Source organism: Dermacentor variabilis, chromosome 7 (genome assembly GCF_050947875.1).
Source record: "Dermacentor variabilis isolate Ectoservices chromosome 7, ASM5094787v1, whole genome shotgun sequence".
Classification (NCBI taxonomy): domain Eukaryota; kingdom Metazoa; phylum Arthropoda; class Arachnida; order Ixodida; family Ixodidae; genus Dermacentor; species Dermacentor variabilis.
Window position 1 is genome coordinate 81645886 of NC_134574.1, and position 12488 is coordinate 81658373.

The 12488-nt window shown below is 47.6% G+C and overlaps 1 protein-coding gene across 1 annotated transcript in view; it reads left to right on the plus strand.

Moving 5' to 3' along the window:
* Positions 1 to 12488, plus strand: part of LOC142586872 (uncharacterized) — a 31677-nt gene that overhangs the window by 3978 nt on the left and 15211 nt on the right. The window contains exon 2 of the mRNA XM_075697746.1: positions 8571 to 8811. Within this exon, the coding sequence (XP_075553861.1) occupies positions 8599 to 8811 (213 nt within the window). The 5' untranslated portion in view covers positions 8571 to 8598. The remainder of the gene's footprint in view (positions 1 to 8570; positions 8812 to 12488) is intronic.

Genomic DNA, 12488 nt, shown 5'->3' on the forward strand with positions numbered 1-12488 from the left:
TTCCGTTTCTGGCTTGATGAAACGGCAAGACTCAAGCTAACCGGGGTTATATAGCAATGCTTGTCGTCGAATAAATACCTATGAATGGACTTGTGTTCTGCGTTATGAAACAATATATCACCACATAAAAGATCTACATATAATGTCGCTTCATTGCTATATCTAAAGCGCACAGACCTAGCTGTTAATGGGACAGCACATGATCTTCAACGGCTTCTACAGCGAACCATCACTTGAGTAAACTTCAGGGGACCCAAGTAAATAGTTCACTCAACTGAAAGTTCACTAAACTGAATGTTAAGTAGAATGCGGAACAGCATAAGGCATGCACAGCAGACAAAGCGTCAAAAGTGTTATACGTAATTGATGGAGTCATGTACATCAGTATAAATACGCGAAGTGCGTAATAGTTACGTTGCTGCTAGTCTCATCTTTAAACAAAATCTGTAATTTTCATTTGCACTGGTGTTCTTAAAGGGCAACTCCGGCGATTTCTCGATGTCCACTGATACTAATAAAATTTTGAATATATATTTTCTCTTGCATTCTGATTATTTGTGCCAAACTATATGGCTGCAAGTCATTAAGTTTTCCTGAAAATAAATTTGAAAGATGGGTTGCTTTCCGGACTCATTACCTACTACAGGCCACCCTGTGTTTGCGACGTCAGAGTCAACAACCCATTGTCGCCGAAATCGTGGCTCAAAGCGCCGCTGTCTAGATCGGAAACTCTGTAAAAGCTCCCTGTGTCGTCAGGAGACATCATCAGCTTCGTTTCTGTGATGTTAGCGCCACGTGTACTGCGTGTTTAGCATGCGTTCTGCGTGTTTACATTATGGCAGCATAGGACCTGACGTCATTCACTCATCGTGACGTCACACGAATCAGCTACCCGTTTCGGTATCTCCTTTATTGGTTGTTTAAAATTAGTAATGAAGTTCTAAGGAAATTGAACAACACTACAGTGGGCAGGACGGTCAATACCATTTGAGAATGACAATATCCTAATATAGCTTAAAAAACGCAGGAGTTGCCCTTTAAAGCGCAAGAAGTAATACACCTGTCCAGAGAGTTTATGTTTTTGTGCACTTCCTCTGGCAGAGCTTGTTGCTGAGACACGAAGGTTCGCAACTTTCCAAGGCACCCTACAGCCTCGGTAGAGTTACAGTATTTGAATCTGCATCTGCCATTGCATCTTCCTCGTCGCAGTCTTCTTCAGGACAAACACTGCAAACAATTTCCAGATCTAGTAGTTCAGCACAGGTAATCAGCTCACTGTCACTGCACATAGCCTTCGAACGAAGCGTTGTTGTCTGTCAATATCCAGCTGACCACAGCCCTTTGTCCACATCCCGGGGTCGATCACCTCGTCGCGCTGTTGCTCTTGCTCGCTTTCACCGCACAAAGGGGAAAGCCCGGATTTATGCCAGCATTTTCTAATTGTAGCCGGTGTTACTGTACAAGAGGAGCCTCAAGTTTGTTCAACTGAAATATTCACTATTCATAGACTCGTTTAACTGAAAGAATTTAATGCGAAAGCTTTAATAACCGCGTCGAGTCGAGTTTCGCCGTCGCCAGTAATTTGACCTTCATTTGACCGCAGCTGCGCTGTAGTCCTGGCAACGCATCACGTGACTCGCCGCGCCGAGCTCCGCCGCCGGCTTGGTGCATGCGCCCTCTGCAGCTGGGTCGCCGCCTGACCCCTTGACTCGTAGCGCGCCTGGCTAAAAGAGGAGCGCCGCGCTCGCCTAGTCAGTGTGAGCTTGGTCATAAATGAGAGTGAAGCCGGGCCGTCTTCCCTGGGCGTTGCGCGGTAGCGGGAGGCTTTGAGCCGTCGTCACCAAGTGGCATCTGACCACCCCGCGGATATCGCCCGGCGAGCAGCATCGAGATCAATGTAGCGACCGCGTTCGCGCCCTGTCCGTTTGTGCTACGACGCTGCGCATGTTCGCGATGTCTCGTTGCACGTCTAGCACTTGCGCTTTCCCTGTGGCACAACAGGCGTCGCACCGTCGAAGGATGAGTTTCCACCCAAGCCTAATCACAATCATGTCTAGCCACCGACCTAGGAACAGCCGTCATACCTGGCTTAATGATGATTGTATACCTAAGTATAATAATTGCAGCTAAATCAAAGGTTAACCAAGTGAAAGCAAGATATAACCAGGCTAAACCAAGCTTCCGCTTTGCATATCCAAGGTTAGCTGAGCTAAGACACAGCCATCTTTTTTCATAGAGTGAGCGCTGGATTAAGGAGTGGACTAAGGGGGCTGCAGCCCAGGGCCTCACCTCGGACAGTAGGAGAAGGGGCCCCATTTATTCTAACCTGCTTAGTATATGAAGCCATGGGCAACGGAACTTCGAGCGACATGTATGAAGCGAGAAAACCAGAACGAGCAGACGGGGCCCCCCGCCTAATGTAACATCATGCGTTTAGCCTGATCATTTGGGGAGAGCTTGTCCAGCTGCAAAAACAGGAATCCCCGGCCACCCCGGCGGGGCCCTCTTTCTTACGAAGCAAGCTGCGTTTGCTTGGAAGAGTTTTCGTGGTTTCCTGTCAGTCCATCTGTCGAGTGCTGCCTGGAGAGGAGGGGCAAGGGGGAAACACTTAAAACATGTAATGTGGGATGAGGACCTAAATCTCCCTTGCCCCTCGTCACCACCACGCCACCCTCCACCTCTCAAATAGTTCCGCCGCTGTCCTTCTCATAGAAAGGATGTGCTGCAGTACCCAACAGTGCCTCCCATTCGACTTTTCTTTACCGTGATGGTAATTTGGACGGGGGAGGATGAGTCCGATAGCTATGATGATGAGTCTGATGGCAAAGTCTAGGCAGGAAAGGAAAAAAGACGTCACACGTGCTTGTGTCGGCGTGTCGTGGGGTATGGAGTGTTCACTGTTCGGGCTAGGGTTGTGGAAGAGCGGAGGGGGAAGTTGGAGAGCTGGACACAAAGGCCTGTCTCCAGGGCCCATTCCCGCCTAGTGGCTGTGCACCCTCGCGCGCGCTGGGCGGAAAAAGTAGGTCAGACTGGCCGCCGAACTTTCCAGGAAGAAGTAGAAAAAGATGACTCAGAGGCGACGGAGGGCGCGAACTTAGCCCGCGTTAGGAGTCACCCTCTCCCCTTCGTTCTCCCGCTCGGCGTCGACGGGGCGAAAGAAAAACCTGGGACCTCTCAGAACAAACGATTGCTCCTAGCCAATAGGAAGACGAGACCGGAACGGGAGAAGGAGTGAGTTTGTACGGAGAAGGAGGTAATTTGTACAAGGAACTCTATGCGTATGTGAACGCCTGATTTGGCGCTAGTAACAAACAGACGCGGCGCGCGTCTATAAAAGGAAGTTGATCGCGGGCTGCGATTCAGCCCCGAGCCGCCGGTTAAGCTTGCATAAGCCCGCCCGCTGAGGAGCTTCCGGGGGACACGCACCACTCTCGGCCAGTCACGGATCATCCAGGCAGCGTGCGCAAGTCATCGGGACGGCCACCGTTGGACACCTGCGGTCGCGTCGGACTGACGAAGTGCCCGGTGAACAATTAGATTCCATTCATGCGAAAATGCTCGGTCGGAAGCATCAAAGTGGTGCGTCTAAACGAAAGGCGAAGTTAGAAAGTGAAGAACGTGAAAAGAAGCTACAAAAGATGACAAAGTACCTACTGAATGCATATTCCGCGGACCAGCATGATCGCTCTACCCAGAGTCCTTATCAAACTCCCAATATTACCGACTGTGCTTCTGTGGAGGACTTGCCAATTCCATCACCACGATTTCCTCACAAAAAGCAAGGTTTGACTCACCTTGGCTGTCTGGATCCTGTGAAAACGGTGCCAACCTCGGTCGTCCATATTTCTGAGCAACCGACGCTAAGTGAGCCCTGTCCTGCTCCTGAGTCAGCAACGTCTATGCTACTCAGCCGCGCCCCTGCCACAGAGCTCCAGGCGTCCGGTCCGCCACGCCCGATTTCTACTACTGCTGATCAACAGGTGCTCACTTGTTTCCTGTTAGTTTGGCTTCAAATAATCGTGTTCAAACCCACAAAGTGTGCTTCGAGAGGACGAATGAGACGGCTTCTCGTTGCGGCAACAGAGAAGTACAGACGCCCCCGCAGCAAGAGTTACGTTGCAAGATTCTCCGAAGAGACCTTGCTAAGTGGCTGGACGTTATTACTGACAGCTTTAGGAGTGTATGCCTTTAGAAAGGGCCATTGTATTTTCAAAATCGAGCCGAAATTTTCCGTCTTCCGAAAGGCAATACAAAACACAGAAACGCGATATGTCTCCTCATCTTTTCGTGCGGGGAGGCGTACGAGCGACACTGGTTAATGTACTCGGAGTCCAAAGGTTCTGTTTACTGTTTCATGTGCAAACTATTTTCGATTTCAAGCAACCCCAGTGCTTTCATCACGCATGGCTTTTCTGATTGGAAAAGAGCAGAAGAAAAGGTTTGCACACATGAAAATAGCGTCGAGCACCGGAGCTGCGTGGCAGCATGGCTCGCCCGCTCTAACTCGAGCAGCGCAGTTGACAAGGAGCTGGTAAAGCATCTTGTCACTGAGACAACTTACTGGACAGAGGTGTTGAAGCGTGTAGTCGTTGCAGTTAAGCTTGTAGCTGAGCGCAACCTAGCGTTTAGGGGCAGTGAGGAGATTTTTGGTTCACCGAGAAATGGCACTTTTATGGGAGTGCTTGAGGCCATTGCCAAGTTTGATCCCTTTCTAGAGGAGCACATCAAACGCTATGGGAACAAAGGAAAAGTTCACCCATCCTATCTTTCAAACATCATTTTTGATGAATTTATCGAGCATATGGCAAAGGCTGTCAACGAACGTCTTGTTGACGAAGTGAAACGCGCAAAATACTTCTCTTCAATTGTCGATTGGACTCCAGACCTTACCCACGTTGATCAGCTGTGAGTTGTTTTACGATACTATTTAAATGGGAAAGTGTGCGAACGGTTTCTTGGATTTGTTCCAATTGAATCGCATACAGGCTTCTATCTTTTCGATACCGTGATGTTCCTCTTGACGACCATTGGCATCTCAATTGAAGATTGTAGGGGCCAAACTTATGATAATGCGATAATACGCCAGGAAAATACAAAGGACAGCAAGCTCAAATCAAACACCTGAACGAATTGGCAGTCTACGTCCCGTGTGCTGGTCATTCACTGAAATTAGTTGGTGCGTGCAGCGTTGACAGTTGCCTTGAGGCAGTCAAATTTTTCACTCCAATTCAGAGACTGTATGTGTTCTTTGCTGGCTCACCTAAGCGATGGAGGTATCTTTTGGACAGCATGGGCGGAACTGGCCAGCCGCTTGTTTTGAAAAGTCTCTCTGAGACCAGGTGGTCAAGACATGCTGAATAATGTAAGACCCTTCTGAAAAAATTTCTATGCAGTCTTGTGCTGCCTTGAAGCTATATCAAAGAACGAGGAAGAAAACGGTGGCACTAGGAACGAAGCGCACTCTCTCTTCAAGAAAATGACAAAACTAGAGACTGCATTCATGGCGGTTTTCTGTAGTGAAATCTCGGAGCACTTTGACAAAACGAGCGTAGCACTTCAGAAACCAGCCCTAGACATTTATACTGCTGTAGACCTGCTGAGCTCTCTAGAAGGCTTTGTTAATTCTTTGCGACCTCTCTTTGATACCTTCGAAGAAAGAGCACGCACGCTAACGTACCAATAAATGTTATCAGGATGAGGGCAAACGCATCATTTTGAGTAAGCACCCGGACGGAAAAGCTATAGTGCGCTACAAGGTACAAAAATGTTCATCGTAGAGACCTACAATGTTGTACTTGACAGCCTAGGCTCTGCTTTGCGAGTGCGAAAGGCTGCCTACACTGAATTCTGCGAAAGGTTCGGATTCTTAAAATTGCTGACAGAAGTTGGGAGCGAGGCCTCTCTGGCACAGCAGGCTGAGAAGTTAGTGAAAACCTACGAAAATGATTTGGAGGCAGCATTTTCCGCTGAAATCGTTCAATTTGCGAACTTTTTGCACAACTGTGCGTGCCAGGACACGAGTCCCCTGGGAATAATGAAGTTTCTGCACAAAAGAAAGCTTATTGATGTGTTTCCGAACCTTTCTATTGCTTTGCGAAAGTACTTAAGCATACCCGTGGCGAGCTGTGAGACCAAGCGATTGTTTTCCAAGTTTTCGTTGATAAAAAATCGCCTTCGTTCGAGCCTCCTTGACGACAATGTGAACTCGCTTGCTATCATGTCCATTGAAAGTGGCTTCCTCCGCGATCTATCCTTCGAACAGACTATATCTGATTTCGCCAAAAAGAAGGCGCCAAAAATGCCATTTTAAAAGAGGTCTGTTTGCGCTATACATGAACAGTTCCAATAAGTTCGTTGTGTCGCCTCCCAGCCTCCACGTTGCCAATGAAACGCTGAGCAGTGCAATTCAAGATATGCAAATCTTCGTTGTTCGTCTCTTGTTTGTTCTTCTTGTGATATTTAGCGTGCTTATAAAAACTGTATTTTTGTAGTTTTTGATACTACCACGTTTATTTGGTGTCGTCCTTGCATGTCTTACCTTTAACGAAAATATTTTCAAATATAGTTTTTTTAATTACAGTTGGTAATTTTCATCTGTATTCTAGTGTATCTTATTGTGTTTGTATTGCCTTAAGCATTGTATATATCTATTGAATATTTATAGAGTAACGTGTATAACGATTACCGCAGTCTGATGTTTGAATTTTAGTATAGAATGTTTTGGATACAATCATGCGTCTCCTCACGGGATTAAACTTAGTGATGCAAACAAAGCCTAGCTTCAGAAGGATCGACATCTGAGCTGTGTTGTCTTCTCTACGTTCTTGTTCGTCTTGAGTGCGCTAAACTTTTCCTTAAAGCCTAGCTTTCGCTGAAAACAGAATGCAAATTAATCACAAAGTGAACATATGTGTTGGTGTTTACAACAGCACGCGTTTCAAGTAAGTTTTGTTGTTTTCCTTATAATAATAATAATAATAATAATAATAATAATAATAATAATAATAATAATAATAATAATAATAATAATAATAATAATAATAATAATAATAATAATAATAATAATAATAATAATAATAATAATAATAATAACTTGGTGGAATTAAAATTAAACATGGAGTATTTTCAGTAGCGTAGCAGGCGAAGGGGGGGGGGGTCAGTATAGGGAAAGGGGGCCTGCAAGCGCATTAGCCCAGGGCCCCCATTTTTCTTAATCCGGCCCTGCATAGAATGCAAAGGAAACCCACCGGTGATTTCAATAAGTTTGTTCTTCTGAAATATTCGTTAAACCGACGTTCGTACAACTGAGAGTTTAATGTATGAATTTCCTAAATAATTTATTTGCTCTACCCCACGCTTGGTCCACTGGTTATGGGCCCATGTTTGGCAAATCTTCGTGAGTGATATCCGCGTTGCTATGAACCTTTGCCAGAACAAGTGATCCCAGTTGAAGAAAAAAAAACGAATGTACCGCTGGAACACACAATGTAACAGTAAAACTTTGATTTGGGCTAGTCGGTTCATGGCTATTCAAAAGGCGCAGCACGACCGGGACGGAGGCAAAAAAAAAAAAAAATAAACACGGACCACAACACAAGCGCTTGTGTTCTGGTTGGTGTTTTTTTTTTTTCTCTCCGTCCCCGTCGCTCTGCGCCTCTTGAATGCCCAGTGTAAACTATGCACGAAGAGAAGCGTGTGCAAACGCAGTTATAAGTGCTTGGTGCCTGACTGTGCAGAAGCGTTGCTTCGCGAAACGCATTTTTTAAAATAAAACACCCTGCTTAAGCTTTTCTCGGAGAAGAACGCACTCGTATAGGAACTGTTACAAAGCCATATGCAGAGCATGCCAACTATCATGCACCAAGATTTCAATATATATATGCAAATGCCACGTAGCTGGAAAGAACCAAAGTAATGTTCGTCGTCGCACCGAGATACTCAGAATATTTCTTGCATTGCGCCTAATTACGTTAATTAATTAATCAATCGACTTCACAAATATTGTTATTAGACGAAAGGTGTCAATGACAAAATTGTAGAGGAACGTGAAAATAGTGCAGATACAGCTTTTTGTTATGCGATACGTGCTACATAAAAGTGTTTTTCCAAGCATGAAATGAGCCCACAAATACACGCAATATTGCCGCGTGACTGGCCGCTCGAGGCACTTTGCCTGTATTCGCGGGATTTTTTCACGCTCGGTAAAACAGCTTTACGTAGCACGCATTGAGCAACAGAAAGCTGTATGAAGACTTTTTCATGCTGCTCTACAATTTTCTCATTGAAACTTTTCATCTTCTTAATGTATTTGAGAAGTTGATTAATTAATTCAGGCTAATGTGAATAGGCGCCATGCAAAAAAAGAACCTGATCATCTCCGAGCGACGACGACTAACAACATTACATTGGTTTGTCTAGCTACGTGGTATTTGCCTATTTCTAAATCTTGGTGCATGATAGTCGGGGTACTTGTATATATCAGGTGTATTCAAGGTGTGGCGTCATTATTTTCCCGTGAAAAGTGCCGTAAATTATTTATCTCGTTCTATTCTTTCTTTTTTTTTTCAAAGCAAAAACCAGCCGTGCGTATGACGAATCATGGCGAAAGCTCTTAAAATCGCCCTTACACTGGTTGTGCTGCGTTCACCTCCACCGTGCTCTTCAACAGAACCTGCCGGGCCTAAGTGGCTGAGCGTCGAGGTGAAGAACAACGAAAAGCTAAAAACATTGGCCCAGGACGCCCTCAGACACATGAAGAGCAATGTCGACCGTCATTACGTGGTCGTCGAGATGCTGAGTGCCGAGACGATGGTGAGAAAGTATTGCTTCGGTAAATCAGGCGTAAATGTAATTTGCTTGGTGCAAAGGATGAAAACATGTATGTTAATGATAATCTCACGTGAGAACTGCTCTTAAGCGTTTATTAATGCGATAGCGTTAAGGACCCCGGTCGCAGCAAAGCCGGCGCCGGCGTCCAGCGTCGAACTTGTTTCGGCAAAGAGGTTTTCGAACCAGCCATACCCAGTCCCTCCATGTTGCGCAAGGAAGCTGCTGAACCAATTGAATTTCTTAAGGTAAAATACTTAGACAAACCTTAAAAGTACGACGAGCACACAACCTACAGACATGATCACGCCTAATTGTAATTTAACTACACGAAAAAAACATAATTCTCAATGCTACATCGGGATGACGTCACGCCAGCATACGGCAACAGTTAACGCCGCTGTTCCTCCACCTCACACTCCCACTCTAACCGCCTCGCACAGCGCCTACATTAACACCTATCAAAGCAATAAACGTTGTCTTGGCCCAGCCACCGCGGTGTGTGGCGCGGATTCTTCAGTGGTGACGAGGATGAGATTACAACGGGCCGCCCTCTTAGTACGCCGCAGCCTCCGCCACCATGGGAGGATATGCCAGCCCGTCGCAGTTTGACGAGACGAGCGACAAGTGGCCAGCTTACCAAGTTCGACAGGACGCCTTCTTTGAAGGCAATGGAGTCACGGACGACAAGAAGAAGCGGGTCCTGTTGGTCGTTCAACATGTTCAACATTGTCGTTCAACATGCTCGAGGCGCCAGTAATGAACGTGAACACGACAGGTGAGCGAATGCCTTTCGTCGGGACCGACGATGTTAACGTGCACCGTTCGGTAAGAGAATTCGGTGATGTGTTAGCGCCAGCCCTAGGTCTCATCAAAGGTCGGCCGGTACACTTTGAGATGCGACAACGTGGTACCGAAATTCTGGAAAGCACACGAAGTTCCGTACGCCTTTCGTGCAAGTGTAAACGCTGAACTTGAGCGCCTTTTGGCCGCGGGCGTTATTGTCACTGTGCCTCATTCTAAGTTGGCCGCTCCGATGGTGCCGGTAGTAAACCGTAATGGCCGCATTCGCCCCTTCGGTGATTTTAAACTCACAGTAAACAAAGCTTGTTACACTGAGCAATATCAGTTGCCCCAGGTGGAAGGTATCCTGGCAACGTTGAACGGTGGTCAGGTTTTTACCACGATAGATTTGCGGGGGGCTTACAATCAGGTGCCGTTGGACGAGGAAGCCATGCTACTTACGACCATAAACACGCATAAGGGACTGTTTAGCTTCACTCGCCTGCCATTCGGAGTGGCTTCCGCGCCGGCAGTGTTCTAGCGCCGCATGGAGACCATCTTGCAAGGAGTTCCTGGGGTTCAGGTCCACTTGCACGACGTCATCATCGCAGAGAAACACAATGACTGCACCACATTGCACGAAGTAATGCAGGGGTTTCGGGAAAATGGCGTGCGCTTAAATGCGGACAAGTGCAAGTTCCGTGGAGCACAGGTGGATTTCCTGGGATATCGAATTAGGGCTCAGGGACGTCAACCAAAGTCAGAAAACGCGGAGGCCATTCTTCAGATGCAGGTGCCGCGGAACCTCGCAGTATTAAGGCCTTATTTGGGCATGGTAACTTACTACCACAAGTTTCTTACCAATGCATCTACGGCCATGGCGCCACTGTATCAACTGCTCCGCAAGGAAGCTAAGTGGGAGTGGGGTCACAGTCAACAACGGTCGTTTAGCAAGGTGAAGGACCTCCTCAAGTCCGCTGATTTCCTGGCGCATTTTGACCCACGCAAGCCTCTTGTCCTTAAATGCGATGCCTCCCCCGATAGGATCGGTGCAGTGCTTTCCCACGGTGTCAGGGACGGAATGCGTCGGCCCATAGGCTTTCGTTCTCGGGTACTGATGGAAGCCGAGCGAAATTATTCACAGCTGAAGCGCGAAGCTCTGGCTCTAGTGTTTGGGGTCTCGAAATTCCGACCATACCTACTCGGTAAGCCATTCACACTGTTGACAGACCATAAGCCGCTTGTGGGACTTATTCATCGAGATAAGGCTGTACCAGAGATGGCCGCCGCCCGAATCCAGCGATGGGCCTTGCTGCAGAGTGCATACGACTACGTCATCAAACACCAGCCGGGAAAGGACAGCGTTCCAGCAAATGCCATCAGGCGACTCCCGACGTCCGCAACGTCTCAGCCAGAGTCCTTGGAAGAAACCGGGGATGTTGAGTATGTCTTTGTCACGACTCAGCGTCGATGCGTTAGCTCCTCCTGAGTAGTGGCATAAGGGGGTGGAGTCTGGTGCCTGGCTTTCGCCAATTACCGTCGTGAACGAGACAAAGGCCTGATGAAGTCAAGCAAAAGCAGTAATTTAATGTGATTGCTCAACAACAAAAGAAACTGGCGTTATTAAGTATAGTGGATATGCATATGTTAGTCGGAAACAGTAAAGTGACAATTCGAAAGAACAGGTGTAAACAAGTTAAACAATTACTATGTGCAATCGCAACATGAACAATGAACATCAATTCCAACTAGATTCCTAAACAGTAATCGAGAAGGCAAATGTTTAGAGTCCACAGTCCACAGAATCAAAAGCGACATACAGTCAACCGGGCGCGCCGGCAGTCCGTCCCAACCGATGCGGCCCGTAAGTGACCCTCGAAGTCGGCGCCTCGACGTCGGCGGCTGGCTTCCACGGCGGCTGGCGGTGTTCGGTGTCGGGGCGTGATGTCGGCAGCTTATTTGCCCGGGAGTTGCTCGGCGTTCGTTTATCGTCCCCGGAGCAGACTGGTGAAGTGTAGGATTGGCGCGCTTTTATAGACCTCTCGAGGCGCCGGCATTCACCTCTTGTCGTCCAGACGTGGATCACACACGCGCACACTGGTTCTCGCCGTAGTTCAGGCTCCACTGGCGGTCACCTTCACCGGCAGTCAATTTAATCACACACAAAACAATAGCTGCGGACGAAGACGACTTCACGTAGGCCGGGCTTGCTTCCACCGTGGTTTAGACTCTGCTTGCGGTCACCTTCACTGGCAAGCAATTTAATAACACACAAAACAACAGCCATGGATGCACCCGGCCTCACGTAGCCCGGGTGTGTAGCCACCAAGGTTTCAACCCTACAAGCGGTCACCTTCTCCGGCGAACAAATTAATCACACACTTTACAGCAGTCACGAACACATAGCTCAACGTGCTCTGGATGTACCCAAGATCACGTTCGCCACCGTTTGCGAAACTGTGCGGCACGTAGGCTTGCGGCCCACTCTTAAAGAAGGGAGTCTTAATAGGCGTGCATACATAGGATGCGGGGGCGGAGAATTGAAGAAATAACGCGACTTTTGTGACAGTCTTGCTCACGTAAAACCTCAATGACGGTGTCCGCTAAACAACTGGCCGCTCTCACCTCGCACGATGAGGACTTAGGCAAGGTGCAAAAATGGGTGCGGGAAGGATGGCCAAGAAACTTGAGGCCCAAGGACCTACACTTGCGACCATACTTCAACCGGAAGGCTGAGATAATGTGGATTTCATGGGCTTCTATACTGGGGTCATTGCGTAATCGTGCCTTACAGCTCAAGAACGCGAACGTTGCGCCTGCTGCATGATACCCATCAAGGTATTTGCTCAATGAAGCGGCTGTCCCGCTCCCTTCTGTGG